This window comes from Juglans microcarpa x Juglans regia, chromosome 2D, assembly GCF_004785595.1.
Source record: "Juglans microcarpa x Juglans regia isolate MS1-56 chromosome 2D, Jm3101_v1.0, whole genome shotgun sequence".
Taxonomy (NCBI): Eukaryota; Viridiplantae; Streptophyta; class Magnoliopsida; order Fagales; family Juglandaceae; genus Juglans; species Juglans microcarpa x Juglans regia.
Window position 1 is genome coordinate 13,252,644 of NC_054596.1, and position 21,659 is coordinate 13,274,302.

At 35.1% G+C, this 21,659-nt stretch overlaps 2 protein-coding genes across 2 annotated transcripts; both read right to left on the bottom strand.

Annotated features, from left to right (window-relative positions):
* Positions 1-27: 27 nt before the first annotated feature.
* Positions 28-9,730, bottom strand: LOC121249842 (RNA-binding protein 39). Its single transcript, XM_041148657.1, has 13 exons — positions 9,012-9,730; positions 5,161-5,239; positions 4,982-5,038; positions 4,475-4,530; positions 3,069-3,300; positions 2,858-2,944; positions 2,694-2,768; positions 2,454-2,537; positions 1,718-1,782; positions 1,445-1,643; positions 1,288-1,376; positions 635-749; positions 28-249 (listed from the first exon to the last, which is right to left on the bottom strand). The coding sequence occupies exons 1-13, from the start codon at positions 9,515-9,517 to the stop codon at positions 208-210; spliced, it is 1,686 nt and encodes a 561-aa protein (XP_041004591.1). The 5' UTR covers positions 9,518-9,730; the 3' UTR covers positions 28-207.
* A 1,928-nt stretch (positions 9,731-11,658) lies between these two features.
* LOC121250808 (protein LIKE COV 2-like) lies at positions 11,659-17,958 on the bottom strand. Its single transcript, XM_041150030.1, has 7 exons — positions 17,702-17,958; positions 17,388-17,440; positions 17,188-17,297; positions 15,541-15,708; positions 13,593-13,690; positions 12,726-12,852; positions 11,659-12,059 (listed from the first exon to the last, which is right to left on the bottom strand). The coding sequence occupies exons 1-7, from the start codon at positions 17,810-17,812 to the stop codon at positions 11,959-11,961; spliced, it is 768 nt and encodes a 255-aa protein (XP_041005964.1). The 5' UTR covers positions 17,813-17,958; the 3' UTR covers positions 11,659-11,958.
* Positions 17,959-21,659: the final 3,701 nt, after the last annotated feature.

The following is a 21,659-nucleotide window of genomic DNA, read 5'->3' on the forward strand; positions in this document are numbered from 1 at the left end:
GCCAGATCCACATTATCAACACAGCACAAGGAAAAACCATGGCCAGACATCTAAAATTTCAAATTACAATAAAATGCTAGAGTTGTTACAGATAACCAATCACTGGATTAATATATCACCGTTAAATGCCCATCTGATGTATTTTAAATCAAGAACGATGTATCATCTTAAACCCATTAACACATTCTTCTTTAGTAATGCTGCCTTTCATGCTCCACCATTAAACGTGGCCTCGTATACATGGGGTTCCTGCAAAACAGGGTGAAAATTTCTTTATGAAGTTCTAAACACGCTGGGTGCAACTAATTAAACGCAAGAAAGTCGGATCAGTATGAAGTAAATGAAAAGTAAACTTCGGAATTCAGGGGTCCTTGTCTCTTTGTTTTTTGAGGTCACCGCTTACACAGAAGCTATTCCCTCGGTGGAGACCTTACAATCAATAAGGCATCTTTTCAGTTGACCATTCAATTAATTATTCTACCAAAAAAGGAATAGGAAGCAACTCATATCTAGTTCCCAGAGGGATGCATCAGATGGTTTTTTATACATAATATCAATAAAACAAAACTATACATCATAATACATATAGACATCAAGAACCGACAGGACAGTGATGCAAGTATACATATATTACCATGAAAAAGGCTGTAATCAACCTGCGGGCAAACCATCTCATATGCATTGCACGTTGAGCAGCCATTGCAGCTTCCACAGTTTCAAATCGCAAATACACGAAACCAGCACTGTTTCTGTAAGCCCCATAAAAAAAATTGGAATGACTATCATAAATCTGATTACAAGAATCTTTGTGCTCGTATGTGTGTGTGTGTGTGTGTGTGCACGCATTTGCATGTGTAGTTCATGAACTCGCATAAATAAAAGAATGGAGTAAGACAGCACTGAGATTTATATCATGTATATATCAATGACAAATATTGTGTTTGGCAACGTGAAACATCCACATCCAACGTGAAAAATAGTGTTTCGAAATATACCTTCTTCCTCCCACTTTTTATACCATATCTATATGCTAATAATGATGGTAAGATTACTTGAATTAATACAAGCCTATATATCAAGTGCAAGCTTAAAGTACTATGTGAAAGAACCAATAACTGAAGCATCCAGTAAACCTACATGGAAACGGATGCATCTGTATGAGTAATTTATGGTTCTCAACAATAATTATCACAAAATAACATAAATGAGAACTACTTAAAATGGGCATGAATAGTTTCTTGTTTTTAATATAAGGAATAAGAGGGCATGAGTAATTCATAAACTTACTTGTCCACATAAATATGTCTTACTCGGCCATATTTAGAACATTCTTCTTCCACATCCTCTTTAATGTCCATATCAAAATCTGGTTCCGTCTGCAAAAGAATTATACATCAATAATTTGTAAGAATGCAGCGACAAATAAAACAAGAAAATCACAGACCTCGGTTGCAGGATCAAACATATTCTTCAATAGTAAGCACTCGCTGGGGGTTCCAACAGGTTCTGCAGCTGGACTAGGGACAGCTTGCACTGGAAGAGCTGGCACAGAAACTGCGGCTTGCCCATTGACAGGCAAATTAAGGGCTTGTGGATTTGGAGCTGACCCATTCAAAACAGGAACTCCGAGAGACCCAACAATACTGCAAAGGTAATTAAAAATTAAACTTATGATTAGGTTATCAGGGCGTGAGATCAGAATAGCTGAGATACAAACCCTGTTGCAACACCGGAGCGATCCAGCTTCTGCATAAGCAGTGCCCTTGATTGAGCATTCAAAGACTGTATAAGAGAGAACTCACATCAGCAAGGAACTAATTCTATAACAGTTTGACTATTCAACATCACAGGCACTATATCAAAAAATAAAAATATAAAAGACCCGCAGTTAGTGCTGCAGAAGAGGACCTCAGCTTTCTAATCTAAAGAATTGTCAACATTACAACAAAAATCTTTTTCGTATGAAACAACACTTCAGTCAAACTCCAATGCAACCATAAGATATTTAGTTGTGCTTAATATAATACCTTTGTGATTCAGCGGCTAAGCTGATTCTATGAAAAGTCAGCAATCATAATGGCAAAGAATGAAAATGCTGTCAAGAGACAAGCCCCCTTACTACATGGAAAATAGTCTTAAAATTCTAATTAGGTGGTTCTCTTATATAAGATCCATGTACTTGGGCCATGCCTGATGTTCCTATCAATAAAACTTCCATTACTTGCAAAAAAAATTAAATATTTCCTAACCATGTCGTGCTGCACTCTACTTATAGTACATGAGCATCAGCATAATATTGATCATCCGAATCACATACCCAAATTTATGAATCATCAGCACTATAGTCAGGCTTTTGTCTATTTCATGATCAATAAAATTTTTGTTTATCGATAAAGAAATAAAATTCATGAAAAAAATAAAGTCCTTCATAAGGATCGCCAAGTTTAACTCACCAAACCACCCTCATCATCGTCATCAAAGTCTGCCGTTTTCACTCCAGTTTCTTGAACTCCAACATGATCCGTAACAGACGAAACCTATATACATGGAATTAGACATGAGATTAGACACAAATATAATGATACAGACCTCCAAAGATACGTAGTGATAACCACAAGAATACATATACAGCTAACTAACAACAAATTTCTCGGATGCAATCTCCACATCAAAGCTTCATAATGCAATCCTACCTTGATGGTTCGACCAGCAAGTTCTAATTTTCCATTCAAAGATTGAGCTGCTTTTGCATCTTCAAGCTTAGCAAACTGTAAGAGCATGAAAAACAAATAACTACACCTATGCCAATTATTAATTACCAATAATCTTTGATAGTCAACTAGAATTTATTACTGACTTGAACAAACCCAAAACCCTTGCAGTGTCCCGTCTCAAGGTCTAAGGGAAGTTGCACAAGCTCCACAGGACCAAATGGTTCGAAAATCTGAGTAAGCACCATAAACAATACGCACATAATAAAATATACTTACAATGTGGCAATAAATAGAGAAAACCATTCAGAAGGAAACATGTCAGTAATATATCAATTAAGAACACAGCTGGAGTACCGCTCTAAGTTGGCTTTCGGTCATGTTGAAGTGTAAGTTACCGACATACAACTTTCTATCGACTGCTCCATATGGACCTACAAGACCACCTGAACCTCCACCAGAAGCAGTAGATTGAACGAGGTTCTTTTCAGCCTCAGAAGGTTTAACCATAACAGGTTGTCCAAGAAGTAGTTGGCCAGAAAGAGCAATTGCCATTGGGACAGACATTGCATCATAGAATTCAATATACCTGCAGTATCACCAAGGCTACATAAGTTTTTCAGCACATAGGAGACTATAAACCTTGCAGCCAAAACTTACAAAGCATATAGCTAAGAGATGTAGGGAAACAAAAACTCTAGTGCAGAGAGCTCAAGCTGAGTTTCTTTTGATGAATCTGATGGACTCATGTAAAAGAAGATGTTAGCTCATAACGGCAAAAATAGAAAACTAGAAAAATAACTTATATGACTCAGAAATGAAGAAAAACAAGATATGAGAAAAAACTAACATGGCAGACAGAACAAGAGAAGGAACCATATCATAGCCGCGGGAAGGGGGAAGGGATAACCAGAAGATCCTCTTTTTTTGATTGGCACCGGGTGTCCAGGAACAGCGTCCTAACTAAACCCGGGGTGCACAAGCCCTCAGCAAGGAGTTTCCCGCAAGTGCACCTCGCGTAATTCAAGGGGAAAATCCCCCAGTCCAATAGCCTCTAGAGATTGTTTACACCCAAGGGGATTTGAACCTTAGACCTAGGCGGAGCATACCTCCAAGCCCAAGGCCTTTACCACTAGAGCCAACCAGAAGATCCTCTCCTCATTCAATAGATATGAAAGTGCATGTGGGTGTTTAAAGGGGAGAATCTTCAACTTAAAGTTTATACACCTGTGATAGAGCATTCAATTATCAAGTACACTAACCAATAAAAGAAAATTATCAAGTACACCCTGAAAAGTGCTATATATAATAACCAGAACCAAGTCAAGCGAAACTACTTCCCCCTACCCCATTTAACCAATGAAGCTAGGGGTGGGGGGAAGAAGCTGTGCCAGAAGATGTTACCAAAAGTAAACCATAACCAAATTAAGAAAAGGTTTTCAATCACTTATTTTAGGGCTGCAAATGGAAGATACACATGGACATAGAATGCATCCTACTATTATACAAAAAAAGAAGCCAAAGAAAATTACAAAAGGACCCAAAGAAGTTATTAAAAAAAACAGGTTTATGTCATCTACCTTGAGTACGCAGCATGAATTGATTAAACATGAGTGCAAGGTATTCCCATCATCCCTCATCATTATCGCAATGCTAGTCCATTTAAGAATACAGTTAAACTTGATTCTTGTAAGCTGATATCCTAATAATTATTTTGCATACATGCATCAAAACAAAGCATTTTCCAACAAAAAGGGGCATACCCAACTCCCTTAGATCGTCTTGAATTCCTGTCCATGATCAGCCGGACATCCCTCACCTGAAAATGAGGAAACCCTTAAAATAGAAAAAGAGCCAAAAGCCCAAAACCAAATAGGAACACAATATAAATGTGCAAGGATGACAAATAGGGGGAGAAACTAGACGACCACATTCCACATAGAAACACCAATATCTGGATGTTCACAAGCTCATCACATAACTTATATGCATGTTTTCACTCACCCCACATATAAGTAAGTCAATATACTAGTCGTAACTGAAGGCAGGGGAGCATTTACTGCAACAGCAACCAAATGTATCTCAATAGAATGCACTCGTAATGTTTGAAGCAGTTATGCAACAATAATGTAGTTATTCTCACATATGTAGGAAGAAATGAAAATATGAAATGCATTAAGACATCAAAAAAGGACAATACAGTTTATTATAGAAAGAAATCCAACAATTATAATGATCTGCTAGGTATTAAGATATAAAACTCCACCAACCTTGCCCGCTTTTGAAAAGAACTCGTATACATTCCTCTCAGTTGCCTTGAGAGGCATCTGCCATCACCAGATTCATATTAGCAGAGCAAACAAACAAAACATATTTAAGAAAATGCCTGATCACACTTGTCTATTTATAGTCTGATCACACTTGTGTATTTATAGTAGCAGGTGTATACCTGGTATGCAAAAACAGTCCTTTGATCCCTTTCTGGATCCGCTTCTGGCTCCACCACTTCTTTCTTATCTTTAAATCTCCTGCCACCAATACAAGCTTCAGCATAATGAGAAAAAACAGGGTAAACCAAATACAGAAGGAAACAAATTGTTTAAGCATGCAAAAGATCAAAATCGTTATTTTTGCCTTTTTCTGTATTAAAAGTTATGCTAGTGACAACTTACAAGGATCAAAGATTTAGGGAGTTTATTTTATCACGTCAAAGACCTAATCCTGTCTTGCTGTGCTTGCCATGATAGCATATAAATAGAGAAGCAACTCTTTTTCTGATAAGTAAATAAAAGTTGCACAGGGTGGGATTCAAACCAGTGCCAACTGGTTGGGAGGTAAATAGAGAAGCAGTTTTTTCAACGCAACACCCAAAAAAAAGCCCTCTCTTTGCCTCCACCCTTTTTATAGCCTCTACATATTTTGGTGTCTCCAACATCTCAAATCCTTGCTAAATCTTAGGACCCATTTGGGAACACAACTGTTCTCATATATTCTCAAATATTTCCTTTCCAGACATCACTCAAGCACAAAACACTTTTTAATTTCAAATATTCAACTTTTTCATCTAATCATTACCTAATCATTACAAATTTCCTGAACTCTTAAACAAAACACAAAAAACAATACAACTTTTTCACATTTCAAAACAAAATTAATATTAAAAAATAATATTCAAACAATTTTTAACTTTATAATATTTTTATTCAAATTTTTCTCTCTCATTTCCCAAAACCCAATAAAACATCTTAACTCAAAATATTTCATTACTATTAACAAACTACTTCACTACTATTTACAGATATTCTTAGTATCCAAACTAGCCCTTAGCCCTCATCTCTTGCGATACTTGTTCAAAACTAAGATCCCAAACAGAAAGGGTTCAAATGAACACATTTAAGGGCTTCAAAAAGCATACAAGTTGATATTCAAAGTGTAAATTTAGGTCACGTGATTGTTAAATTACCAAATTCTGTTATCTTAGACAATGGGATACTTTTTTTTTATGTCAGGGAACCTCTCCAAGGTGGGGCCCTTCAAACCCACCCCTGCAGAGTAAACCCACGGTCCCGTGCACAACACCCTCGAAAGTTTCCCTACACAGAACAGATTAAATCGCTTGCTTTTCACCAGGGGGTGTGGCCCCAAATGATTTTTTGCACTCATGAGGTGTGGAACCTTGGACCTTGAAGGGAGTGATACCCCAAGACCAAAGCCTTCACCCCTTGGGATTATCTTAGACAATGGGATACTGACAGAAAGGGATACTGACAAATAACACAAGCTCAAGGGAATATCACAAATGTAAGAAGTACAAGAGGGAAAGTTAAGTTTGACCCAAAATTCAAAATTGTAAAGTTTACTTTAACCTAAATTCATAAATAAAAGAACAAAGTCAACCCATGCAACCAAGCACTATTATGAATCTTTTTTTTTTTTTTATTAGCACCGGGTGTCCAGGAACAGCATCTCTAATCCCAGGGGAGCACACTATTCTAAATCAATTTAAAGAAAAAGATTAAGTCAGCCAAATGCACAAAAGTCCTTTTGCAAACTAACTCAAGCTTCTGATCTTAAACAGTAAATAAATGCCCGAAACTGTTTCTAAAGCATGAGATCAAGATGCTAATGATGCTTCTGAAACCTAATTGATACCATGCTACTTTCTATCCTAAGAGCAATACAGCATGCATTATGCAAACCCTACATATATTTTGGTTGGTAGGCCTCTCATGGGAAAATTCTGACTATTGACAAGCTGAGGAAGCGTGGTCTACTTACTATGGAGTGGTGCTTCATGTGCAAAAGGAATGGTGAATTGGTAGACCACCTTCTTCTCCATTGTGAAGTGGTAAAGGTATTGTGGGATGAGATTTTTGATAGGCTTGGTATTGCTTGGATAATGCCTAGGAGGGTGGTGGATTTATTTACTTCTTGGAGAGGAATTCAAGGCAATCATCAAATTGCAGTTGTTTGGAAGATGGTGCTCTATTATGTCTTAAGTGGTGTATATAGAATGAGAGGAACGGACATCATTTCAAAAATAGAGAACGTTCGTTGGGAGGGATTAGAGACTTTTTCTTCCATACGTTGTTACTTTGAGCATCGGGTATTAATTTGTATGGGACTAGTTTTAATGATTTCTATTATTCTATTTCCAGCTCTTAGCTTGTAATTAGGTGTTTTCTCTTGTATACTTCCTGTGTACTTGGGCTAATGCCTAATTATGTGGATTAATAAATTTTCTTACTTATCAAAAAAAATTTTGGGAAAACATAGCATTGCCCCCAACGGTATTTTAATTCTAACTGCAATTTACAGAAGATAAGTCCGAAAATATCTCAACTAAAATACATGTGGCCACACTAATAAAAAAAATGAAATACATGTAGAATTGTAGATGTAGAATAGGTGTAATACTCACTTTAATCATCCCCAATAAAAGTGAAACTTCAAGTACTAAAATAATCATGCTTTAACATGTCCCTGCTGATCCCCTCAATAAACAAAAATTTGGACTGCAGACCACAATAATGATCATAAAACGTGAATAGAAAACAAATGCATGCTCCTTGTGTAACTCTGTAACGGCTTCCGCATTTTAATACTTATCATGCCAAAGAGTGAAATGTATAGAGAACACTAACAAAGGAATGATTTTGATAACTTACCAGTGGATTTATCATCAAGCAAGATGCAAAGGAGAAAAATTTTAATCAGCCATAAACTATCTAAATTTATCCTCCCTAAATCTTTAAACAAGACTTAAAGATCGAGCTGAAACAATATATTAATTCAACACAGCTTGGTTTCTATCTTCCAAAAGAATAGAAATATTTTGACCAATGACCAATGTTAATACAAGCCGGTGTGAAAGATACACCCTCCACATTGCTGAGATGGCATAATTTAATTAGCAAGAGAAGTTTAACATTAAATCCTCTTACCAATCAAATTATGCAATGTCAGTAGCGTGGAGAGCGTGTCTTCCACACCGGCTTGTAAATGTAATTTTCCTTTGACCAATACATGCATTAAAAAAAAAAAAAATTGTATAAAAATAATAACTATAAATGCTGTTACACAGCACCAATACATCCCTATTTTTATTGGTAATCAAGAAGTTTTATTCATAATAAAAGGCATAGCCAAGTACACGAGACGTATACATGAATAATACCTAACTAGGGTTTTTTGTCATTTGACCAAGGTAACCCTTACCCTAACCATTTGATATACTGACGAGTAGAAGTTATGATTAGGGAGTTTCATATACTTAATTTCTTAACATATACATCCCTTCTAGACTTTTTTTTTTTCAGTAAGTAATGCATCCATCCTAAATATCTCGTGATGTTCACAGGTAAGTAAATTGAACAGAAAAAAGACCATTTTAAAACTACAAGCTTCCGTTTTAGATTCAAAATACAACAAGCTCAAATCAATTCTCTGTTGTTCAAGGATAATAGCCAGGATCCAAATACAAACCCAAGACTTAAGTTCGCATTATACAATTTTTTTTTTTCCAGACTTAAGTTGGCATTATACAATTTCTTTTTTCCACACCAGGCATTCTACATTATAAACTTCTGTCTTCTCTCTCTCTCGCTCTCGCCATCCCTCTCTCTTTTTTCTTTTTGAGTAACTTCTATCTGCTCTCTGGAACCACCAAACTTAATGCATTTCATTACTAAGTAAAAGAACCATCAACAGCGTATAAACAAGAAGCACGGAATAGAACCTCCGAATTTGAAGAAACGAAAGAAGAAAAATTTAATACTTTTAAAAGAAAAAAAAAATAACCTGCTCTCTCTCATCTCTAGGTCTCTTTCCCTCTCTCGGTCGCGGTCCGACCGACTCCTGCTTCTCCGCGATCTTTCTCTCTCTTCTCTCTCCTTTCTCTCCTTTTCTTTCTCCCTCTCCCTCTCCCTCCTCTCTCTCTCCCTCTCCTTCTCCTTATCTCTCTCCCTTCTCTCTCTCTCCTTCTCCTTCTCTCTACCACTCCGTTCTCGCTCTCGATCGCGCTCTCGATCCTTTTCTCTCTCGGAATCTCTGTGATGCCGATCCTTGTCGCGATGACCAGACCGCTCGCGCTCGCGCTCGCGCTTACTGCTGACGTTCTCGTCGTCGCCTCTGGACCTCTTGCTCTTTCGGTCCTCACCGTCAGCAAGGGAAGGATCTTCGTCGTCGACATCTCTCTTTCTGTAGCTCCTCTCGCTGCTCTCCCTGCTCTTGTTCTGCCTCTTCGAGTCTCGCTCTTCGTTCTCCTCCACTGTCTTCTCCAAGTACTCGTAAGCGTCGAAGTCCATGGGTTCCCCTCTTCAGGGACGTATCGAAGCCCTAGATGTGCAGAGGATGGGAAGGGATGAAACGGTGCGAATTCGTGAAGCAATTGGGAATTTTTTGGGTATGTCTAGGGTTTTGGACGGGCTTGGGCTGGGTGCGAATCTATGATCTGAAATCTGGACTCAGATGTGATTTTGTCAAAAGACGCTGGCCTTGTCGGGACACCGCTGTGAGGCCCCAAAGTCCTAAGTGGGTTTGGCCCCCCGAGGGTCCCGAACTTGAGTGTAGAATCTAGATTTATAAAATTATTCGAGAAATACTGTTATGTCGCCTCTTCATTTGACCGGTTGGTAAAATTTTTTTTTTTTTTTCTATTTAGTGATTAAAAAAATAATTTTAAATATATTGATATATTTTTTTATTTTTTAAAATATTTAAATATGTTAAAAAAATATGAAAAAAAAAACGTTGGGCGGTACCCGGCGTTTATTTTATTTACAGAAAATTTTTCACACTAAACTATCGTTTATTTTACTATTATCCCGCTACGAATATGGTATTATTCATAAACATGAGGTTTTAGTTAAATAAATGGTTTAAGGGTGATGAAAAGTGACATTTTTAAAGTGATATTAAAATGAAATAACAGTATAGCATGTAACATTACTTTTTATCTTTTATATTTTTTGAAGTAAAAAATTAATGTTAATATAAGAAGTGGATAATTCAAATTAGGAAAAAAAAAAGACTCCAACAAACATCCAAAATAAGAATTTTACTTGAGTCGGGAGTGGAGTAAGGTGGAAATAGTCTTTCAAAGTGACACGTAAGGGAACTCTAAAATTATTGTTAAAAGGAAAATATTTGGCACGAATAAAAAAAAAAACTCTATTAACAAGCAAAAACAATGATAGTAGTAGCAAGAAGAAATAGCGAGGTCAGTTAGAGATGATGACGTGTGGAGTCACATAGATAGGTGCAGATGCCTCACACACCAATGGGAAATGAGCATTGCTAAGTAGATTTTGGTAAATTGCAATAAGAGAGGTATGATAATAGTTGTCATGTAGGTTAGAAACTTAGAATTGAGTAGATGACGATAGATCTTATAGAACTTAATTGAGAAGAGTGAAAATACGAAATATGGAAGAAAGAAAGAGGAGGGTGAAAATGAAGGGAGAGGGGGTAGTAGAGATAGAGAGAGGAAAGAAATGGGAGACTCTCTCCTTGGTTGGTGGAGAATCACCACCGGAAATAACGAGATTCTTGTACCATTTAACTATTACTTTTCTTATGTGTATTTCAAAATTTAGAAAAATGTAATGTACACAATAAAGGATAAATAATTTTCAAGATGCACTCTCAAACAAGATTTATTCTATTAAAATGAATAAAAAGAGATCACATCACGCGATCTTCAAGGTCAAATATTATTGGAAGGTACACGTTGAAACCTATTAGTAATTTAAAATGTTCATTTCAAATTTCAGTATAGGGTGTTGTAGTACAATGCATAAGAAGTTATAATTCAGGATGGCAAAACACAGTCATCCCTGAAAGTGATTGGGAAGCATGTATAACCTTTTTAATTATTGATAAATGATGAGATGGTGAATAAAAGTGATAAATGTTTATACAAGTGGTAAAAATACCAATTATTTTAGCTCAAAACAATGTTAAAACCCAGGCATTTTCATATTTATCTTTATTAATGGATTGTTTTCTTATGAATCTATCCTGAATGCTAGATATGGAGGTGTACTTTGCTTTTTGGTGATGAGAAGATTTTGCTATAGTGATCGAATAGGTGTTTTCTTAAAAATTGTAATCGTTATTGGTGTTTTTAAATGGATACAACTACTCAAAACAATGTACAATGCAACAACTAAAATATTTAATTGCTTGTTTTCCCAACTCCTCTCTCAACTCATCTCATCTAATCATTATAACTTTCTCAAATTCACACAAAATAAAATAAACAATTCAACTTTTTCAAATCTTAAAACAAAAAAAAATATTAAAAAAAGATATTCTAACAATATTTTATTCAACTTTTAACTTTAATCTCAACTTAACTCATCACATCTCATATGCAAAAACATACGGGGCCAAAAGAGAAAATATTGGCAAGTTTCCAATATTTTTTCTTTTTCGAGCACAAAGATGACAGAAAAGCCAATACAATCATGTTATACAAATATACCAAAAGAAGATAAGCAGCAGCTGCCCCGACCCCATTCCCTCCAGACACCAAAAATTAATTTTTACCACCATATATAAATTCTGCTACTAAAAAGATAAAGTATACATGGTAAAGATTTATCCTGAAACTTACTGATATGAAATTATGAATGAACCCACATAATCTCAGCATTCCTATCATCAAACAAGACTTTTACGCTCGAATATAGTTCTCGGATATGAGTAATTACAATGTTTCCAGGCATGCCCTTCTTTGATCTCACTAGGCTATTCTGTTCAAAGGGATTCTATCATTCTGCCGAGTAACCATTTCCAAAGCTGAAATTGTTTGCGGCATTGTCATACCCCCAGAAACAATTATCTCTGTAGTATTGCCCAAAAATGTAAGAAAAAACAGATAAACGTCTATATTGTAAGATTAACAGCAAAAATTTCAATATCCACGCATCGCCTCATGTCACTATTTACATTATTTATAGTTAAGGAAGGCACTCCATTGAGCTGCTTCCACTCATTTCAATACATCTAATCTCTTGCATGAAAAAAAAAAAATTATAACATCCAAGGGAGATGTTACACAGTTAGCATACCTTTTTTTTAACTGATCGGCAAGTTAGCATAATTATATAGACATGCTGAAATTGGTGGCTTCGGCAAAAGATAGAAGCAGATGCTACTAATAACAAAGAACAAAATAAAAAATACGACCCACAACCATAAAAGCGGGAACAAAAAATCTTGCCAAATATAATAAACATGACCTAAATTCCAGAATATTGATTTTTGTTTTTTGTATTTTGAATTTTGTTTACAAAGTGAGTAGTAGACCCAAAGGCATGGTGGCGTTATTGGGTAAGAGTCAAACTAGTAACCTACGTTTTTTGAGGCACAGTTCCCAGCCAAATGTGCTACCAGATTGTATTAAGAATTTTCCTTCAGGAATAAAGAAGAGAAGGACCAAGATATGTTGTCACAATACAGTGTAAAAATATCGAAGTGGAGATAGCTGTAGTAAAACAGAAGACGCACCTATGCCTTCTCGGATAGAAAGATTTGGTCTAATGATCTCTTTGGAGTTAACTAGCAATATATCACCAATGTAGAGATGGTTTGTTGGGACAAAAACACTACATAACTCTTCGTCTTCATTATCTCCCTGTGATAAAAGACCAACCAACAAAAGAAGATACGCGTAATTTGAAAAACCACAAACAGCAAGAAAACATGATTGATGTAAATATTCACACAATCCAGCAGAAACCATTAGAAGTTTTAGGGCCCGATTGGACAATTGGAGTATCTAAGAATTCTGGGAATAGTAATAAAATGATTTGAGTTAAGATGTTTTCTTGGGTTTTGGAAAATGAGAGAAAAAATTGAATAAAAATATTATAAAGTTAAAAAATTGTTTGAATATTATTTTTTAATATTATTTTTATTTTAAAGTTTATACAAGTTGTATTGATTTTTGTGTTTTGTTTTAAAGTTTGTAAAAATTGTATTCGTTTTTGTGTTTGGATAATGATAAGGTAATGATTAGATGAAAAAGTTGAAGAAATTGAAAAGCGTTTTGAGTTTGAGTAATGTTTGGGAATGAAGTTATGAAAAATTTTGAGAATTTTGCATCTCATCTGTGTCCAAAAGCCCCCTTAGATCAGACTCTATTTCCATTAGCAAATAGAAATTTTCATATCAGAATGGCAGGTCATGTGGCTTTTTTACTTTTACTTTATCCTTGTCTAGTCAAATGAACACAACAGAAAAGCTTACCAAATCATAAAATGAAAAGAACAATAATTTCTATGAATGTGACTCAAGCATTAAGGTTCAACATTCTCAAGCAATTTTTTTTTCTTGGGACCAGTTCTACAAGATAAAAGGGATTACAAGGAGTACCTGAAGGGTGACACTTGATGTGATGAAACCAAAGGCATATTCACCAACACGGGGGTGACGAATAATTGCTACCTCTTTAAAAGCTGTGGTATTTTGGTCTGCAGAGAAGGTAATGGCATCATGACAGTATAAAGCATACTAATAGAGTTGCCGTGATCTAGCTAACAAAATCATTCAAAATCAAAATCAATGGCCAAAATAGTAGCTTCTGTATTTGTAACGACCCGGCAAAAATAATTATAGGTCAAGATATTCATAATTTTTATTGGGCCTAAATTAGATTTAATGGGCCATATTGGATAAGCTCACGAGTGATAAATTATTTGGAAGCAACATTATAAAGTAAGTAACTTTATCATAAATAGATTAACAGACGTTAGCTAGTTATATATATTATTATTAAAGTCAGTTCTTTCAAAGCCAGTGTTTACGTACCACGCATGTCATGATAATTGCAAGCATGTCATTCATTATGTTTCATTCAGCATATTATAGTTATGTATGTATTATGCATCTTATGCATTACGTTGCATAAAACACGTATGTTTTCATAAGATCAAGTGTAAGATAAGCTTATAACAGTTAATCAGATGACCATTCAGAAGTATGGTACCAATGCAGGTTCAGAGTGGGCGTGCAAGCCATAGACTCAAACGTGGTCACTATAGTATGCCAGAATACTGCACAGTTGGCTTCCTTTGTTGCAGCAGAGGAAGTTAGTGCACAACCTTGCACACAAGGTTAAGTGTGTTGGCCAACCAGATAAGTCAGATCAGTTAATTAATTCAAATAAATCAGTCATGAATAGCATAAGCATCAGTATGATTAGTCATGATTTTAAGTTCTTAGCATGAAATATTTTATAAAAAATCTTCTGTTAAGTATGTTTACATTATGATAGGTTTCTTACTGAGTCATTGACTCATTTTAGATTTTTTTTTTATATTTTTAAACCACCCGAAGTCAGAATATTTATAAAGGTAGAGATGCAGGACTGGACTTAGTCCACGGAGGCGTAACAGTGGCCTAGATCATGTACAGAGATTTTAAGTTATAATTTTTATGGCACAGATTTTAAGAAATTTTAAATAAATGCTTCCGCGCACTCTCATTTATGATTTCAGTATTTTAATACAAAACGACTCTATTTATAAGGAACCTTTGTACTTAGCGCTTCCTTTAGAATAAAAGAAAATATTTTCAAGTCAAGGTTCAGTCGTAGCACTCCGGCTTCCCCTAGAATTTCTAAAAGTGACTTTACTATTAACCGTGGGGAGCGGAGTGTTACAGTACTGCCATTCAAACACCAAGCTTAAGTTAACACGTGCATAATGCATATGCATCACCAGCTTGAAAGGTAAGAAGAAAGCAATGTCATGCGTATATGTGACCAATCCGCATAATATTAGCAAACAATTCTGTGCAACAGGTAAAGATTCAATTGTATCATCAAAGATGTTTTGAGAAACATATCTTTCAAGATTTGAAATTTTAGTTTGGTCAGTAAAACTAAACAGAAATCCTTAGATTCATATGCAGACTGCCATATCTAAATGATGAATAAATTCCAAAATTATCTGTGAATCTAATGATTACATAGTGGGCATACCTAAGCAAGTTATTCACCATGACTGCAATGTAAATGCATACAAATAAAGTATTCTATGTTTTTTTTAGAAAGCTAAAAACAACAGATAAATACAATGGCCTGCCATGACATCCCTACCCAATGAAGCATGAGTGGTCCAGCCACTGTCACAGGCAGTGACGTCTAAGCATTTTAACCCCCTTGAAGCAAATATTACTCTTTAAAAAAAAAAAAAAAAGAGAGAGAGAGAGTCAGTTTTACTAAAGTGCAAAGGGGAGTAACCCAGTACATAGGAAGTACACTAAAGAAACCCCCATTAGGAAGAGGAGAAGAACACAAATTCATAAATTCTACAAATACCTGGAGAAATTGCAGCACTAATTTGTTTGGAGGCCGAGTATAAATGTCGGATGAAAGGCATTCGCTTTATGAACCATTCTCCGAGTGAGAAAAGAGTGCTACCAATCCAGGATGAAACAAAAACACCAACAAATAATACAAAAAGTAAAGATGTGATAAACCCAAGCCCTGCATCAGAAACCAAGAGCCTTGAGACGATTTTTTTTTTCTTCTTATAAATACCTTGACCCATGATCAAAGATGTAGAATATAAAGGCAAGTTCGAGAATAAGTACCAAGAGCAAAAGACAAAATACAAAAAAGACAAGCCCAGATAAAAATTGGGTGAAGCAGAAGAATGTGATTATATGACGCAGCAAGTTTTACATATACAAGAAGTATGTAATGTCACAGTAAATACATCATCATAAGAGTTAAAATCTTCTGAGACACGGTAAAGGCATCATAGGCGAGTCGAGCCACACTAACCAGCCAGATACAATGGGAATCAACATGATGCAGATCATCATCTGTTCTCTGATGCCCACACACACCGAGGTTCCCAAACAACTTAGCGCCCCAACCAAACCTCATCACGTTTTAGACTACTTCAATCATTCCCCCAACACCAGGGACAAAGCGAGGGGGGGAGGCCCTGGCCCTCCCAAGGCTTGAAGAAAAAATTTCATTGGGTGCTTTGGTCGCATGTCTTCCTTTCCAACTTTTGACATTTTTTTTTTTTTTTATAGGTACTTTTGACAATTTTGTTCATATAAGTTTATAAGATGGGCAGTGTCTCATCAAAAAGTAAGGAGTGTATATTGTCCCTAATTTTTTAGGTGGAACATCTCTTTCATCATTAAATTAGCTTTTGGTCTTCAGTGTTTTTTCTATTGTATTTAATTTGAAGAAAATCATAATTTGATATTATATTATTTCTCGCTTAAAACTTATAATTATCTTAATAAAATATATTTAATGAAAAAAATCTAAGTTTGACTGGGTAGCTAGCTACACAAGATGTAATTCATGTACTACTTAAAATCTTTTAATATAATTTACTATTATACATTATTTAGAAAGCCCAAAGCTTAGTTTATCTTTCACATATAATTATCTATTTTCTTATAATTCATATGTAACTCGTTTCCAAAGTTTAGCCTCTTTCTTTTAATTGCAACATATAATAAGCCTACACGGAAAATTTTTGAAATTATTGGAAGAATGAAATTTCAAGATTTTTTTTTTCTTTCTTATTTTTATTCACTTTATTTATATATTGTATCACTTTGTTGATGGTGTTCCTAAAAAAATTCAATTGAACTATTTATTCTAATCTAGAAATATTTGGCCCCTCCAAACTTATAATCCTGGCTTCATCCCTGCCCAACACTGAACACTTAGTTCATAATCCACACGGGAAACTCACGAAAATGTAAGAATAAAATTACAAGGGGGAGAATAACTCAAAATTACTATGCAATAGATGAACCATTTTTTAATAACTTGCTTTATAGTTGAGCTTCCTTATTCATGTCAAGGAGAATAACCCTAATTTAGCACGGTTTAAAATCACCAGTTTTTTAAGTAAGGCCCAAACATATATTCTCCTCATACTTCATAACATTAAAAACTCAAAATAACTAATAGTGCATCAAAAATACTTACCGAATATGTCAATGCCAAGCTGGGCATATACTGGACTGAAGAAACCATCAACAAATTGAATAAACCACCAAGTAACAAAAAATGTAACTGCAACTGGGAAAAGAACTACGCTGCAATTTCACAATTCAACGTAACATCAGTCCTGTAGATAGAAATTCATTAGCGACAACCGCATCAAGAGGAATAGTTGAACTTATTACCATCCAGTCATAAACTTCTTCGAGACCCAACTCTGAAGAACAAAACAGCAAGCCTGAACAGGTGAACGGAACAAGAAATCACAAGTTAAAAGACAGGGCGAGAGAGGAAAAAAAATCTCAATGCTATCCTCCTGTGCTTGCAACTCTGGGTCAAAAGTCTCTAACTATTATCCGACCCTTCCTCACATTTATGGTACTAAATCTGTACAGAGAGCACTAGATAAACTCCTTTGGCAAAAAATAATCAAAGGGATCCAGGATCCAGTAGATCCGCACAGTCGGCAGTCAAAGGGAGAGGTAGAAGAAAGGCGGACCTTGCGAGTGGAGGAGTTGTTGGGGGAGCTAGGGGAAGACTTGGTTGGATCCTCGCCACCATTTTCAGCTAGACTCAGAGGAATGGACGTGGATTCCTTTTCTTCGGCCATTTCTTCCACTTTTTCAGTTACAGAACGACTCTTTCCGACTTTGAGAGGGAGTTCTTGACCTTGTTTCGAGCGCGAGGTTTCTGCACCGTGTCCTCGCGCGAGTTTGAGAGAGAAGACCGACGTGGTTTGCGAGGTGATAAATTATAATAAAATAATTAATAATATAGACTTGGATATCAAGCAAATAATAATCAAGTAGTTGTGATATTTCTAATATTAATGGCCGTGGTAAATCATATTTTTGGCTCGTAATTATGTCGTATTAAGTTATAAATATTTAATTATATAGATCAATTTGAATGCTAAGTTATAAATATTTAATTATATAGATCAATTTGAATGCTAAGTCATAAACATTTAATTATATAGATCAATTTAAACTAGGAGTAGGCAGTAGCCTCGTTGCCACGCCCTCGGTTGCCCTGCCCGGCACCTTGCTCCCTAGCAAGGGCAGGGGCACCCTGCCTCACATTTCCCCGCCTTACACCTCTTTTTTATTATAAATATATAAATATTTATTATTTTTACTATATAATTTTTTGGTCAGTAAATTATTTTTTTATGTAAGTTATAATATAGTAAAGTGACCCTTTTATAGATTGCCTTGACAATACAAATTTCACACTTAAGCAGTGTGAGACTACAACCTACGCAAGATATGTACTAGCAAATTTAAAAATTACATAATTTTTAAAATTATAGTTATATTTACAAATTTAAATTTACGATTTGAGTCTCCAAATGTGTTTTTAATCACTTTTGGACCTATGAATAATGTCTAGGCTTAGTGAAATATAATTCATTATTGAAGTGAAATATAGTCACCTCCCCACATACCCCGCACCGTATGGTGCAGGTAACACCCCTAATTCGAACTCAACCTGTTAAACTAAACATGTCAAACTTTCAAATTCTAACCCAACCCAATTAAATAACGAATTATGCAGTGTCACTTATTTTGATCTGTTTAATAATTAATTAGAAATATGTTAACACGACACAATTCATTTAAACCTGTTTGTTTCATTTAAATGGATTGAACTAAAACGCATAACTCATTAGACCTTATTAATATAATTTTACATAAAATTTAAAATCTATATCTATTAATAACTGCAATATCTTTAAAAAATATATATAAATATTTTTCAAATTTTAACATATAATAAAACCAATATTACAAACCATACAAGAACAAAGATGAGTATAAGTCTAAAATTACAATCCCAACAATTAAAAGAATAAAACTATAAACATATTGAGAAATATCAATATTACAACTTAATAATAATAAAATTTTAATTTTAAAATAAATTATAAACAAGTCAAAACAGGTTGATTTCGTGTTAAACAAGTTGACTCGTTATTGACACGTTTATAAGTTGTGTCTTAACGGGTCAACCCGTTTTGACCCGAACCCGTTAATATCAAATTCAAACCCAATAATTTCATGTTGTGTTCGTGTTGGGTTTACGGGTCGTATCACATATTGTCACCCCTAAATATTAATTTGTGTAATAATTCTAAATATTCAGTCATACAATTAGTATTAGAGCATTAAAATAGTTTGAAATTTTATTAATATCTAAATAATTAGTAAAAATATCACATTAATGAAGATATAACGGTAGTTTAAGGCTCCATTTGGATAGTGAAAATGTTTCATCTCATCTCATCTCATCATTATAATTTTATCAAATTCTCACACAAAATATAATAAATAATTCAATTTTTTCAAATCTTACAATAATAATATTAAAAAATAATATTCTGATAATATTTTATTTAACTTTCATCTCAACTCATCTTATCTCAACTCATTATTCAAACCGCACATAAAATTCCCTTAATTTATGTGGAGTTCAAGCAAGAGTATTAATTTGCCTCGTGGAAAAACAAAAGAATTTACTTTTTATAATCATTTTCAACCAACAACATAATGGTCTTTATGCTTGTAATCCACGTATGGTAGATGAGGACTACTTTAAGCGATTTCGAGAGAACCACATTCTTGCACTTAAAATGCAATCTTTTTAGCAGGTGGGCATGGTCCACTAAGGGTGGGCGGTAGGGCCCTGCACCCCATTCGCCTGCCCTCCAGCATTTGGCCCCCACCTGGGGGGCCTCATCCGTCAAATACGAGCGACAAGGTATTCGCTAGCATCTGTAAACCCAACAGGGATATGGGGTGGGCTGGACCTAGGCTCGCTTATATGTTCCATCGTCCACTCGATTTTGTGTGTGTGTGTGTGTTGCACATGTCTTCAATATTATTGTGATCGACAGTTTGAAAGATGTTCATAATTCGTTTGCAAGATTTAGAAGTATGGTGAGATTTGTGAGATATTTACCAGCTAGGCTCTAGAAGTTCAAGGTGTATGTTCATGCTGCGAGTATTGAATGCAAAAAGGGTTGTGTCTTGATATTCCCACAAGATGGAGCTAAACATTTTTTATGTTAAAGACGGCCCAACAGTATAAAAAAGCCTTTGACCTCATGGGTGACTAAGACATGCAATATGTGAAGCACTTTGAAGATGATGAAAGATTGGGACAACCTAAGAATGATGATTGGGATGTATTGCAGGTTTTTGTAGAATATCTTAGGCTTTTCTATAAGGTGACATACACCATTTTCGGGCCTTTGTACGTTACATTCAATGAATATTGTCAACAAGTTTTTCAAGTGAAAGAACAATCAGATGAAATGTGTGGGAGTATTGATTCTACTTTGTGGAATATGGCAATGAGCATGGTATGAGAAGCATTAGGGAGATTTGAGTAGGACCAATATTTTCCTATATGTGACTATTGTTCTTGATCTATAGTACAAAATTGATGGCATGATATATAGCTTGAAAAGCACCAATGGGAAGGCTTGAGTGGATTGTATTGTGGTAAGGGTTAAGAAAACTCACAGTAGATTGTATGATGAGTTTGCCGCATTCATGAGTATTAATATTCTGCCACCTAACATGGCCTCCTCTCAAAGTTGGGATGGAAAAAAAACGTAGTTGGGTTGAGAGGTATGAGCACGTTTTTGAGTTTCGAAAGACTTTAGACACCCAGTCGCAGTTGGATAAATACTTGACAGTGGCGATGCACCAATTTATACTGCAATTTGATATCTTAGCTTGATGGAAAGTCAATGCCATCAAGTATCCCATTCTCAAAAGTTGGAGAGAACCTCCAGTATTTTGGTCATCCTTATTTCTACTGTAGCCTAATAGTTTGCATTTAGCATCGGGGGGAACATGTTGGACCCATTCCAAAGTTCATTGTTTCTTACCATTGTGGAAGTATTGATTTGCACTCATAACCAGATTAAAGGGAAACTAATTCATATTTTGGATGTGGTAGATTTTAAGGAGGCCGATGAGAATGAGGGTGGTGATCAGTCTGGATCTGGTAATCGCTCTTAATTCATTATTTGCTTTTGCTTATAATATATTGTGTTATATTTATTTGACCGTACTTAATCTTAAATTCAATTGTTGTAGGGACAAATTCGATAAATGAGGCTACGTCTAAATCTACATTGGCTGCAATATGACTTTGAATATTTGATCCACCATTGTCATTGGTTTGTTAACTTTCTCTCTTAATTATTTGTACTTTTTTACATATGTATATCATGATTAATTCTTTTTTTTTAAGATTTTATAATCTCACTAGCCCACCCCTAATCTCAATGATCTCATCTCAATAGAAAGGCCTACAACTACAAGCTTATGATCTTATATTGTCATTGGTTTGCTAACTTTGTCTCTTAATTACTTGTAGTTTTTAAGTTTTTAACCTTTTTACATATGTATATAATATTTGTATACATCCTCTTGAACTACTTT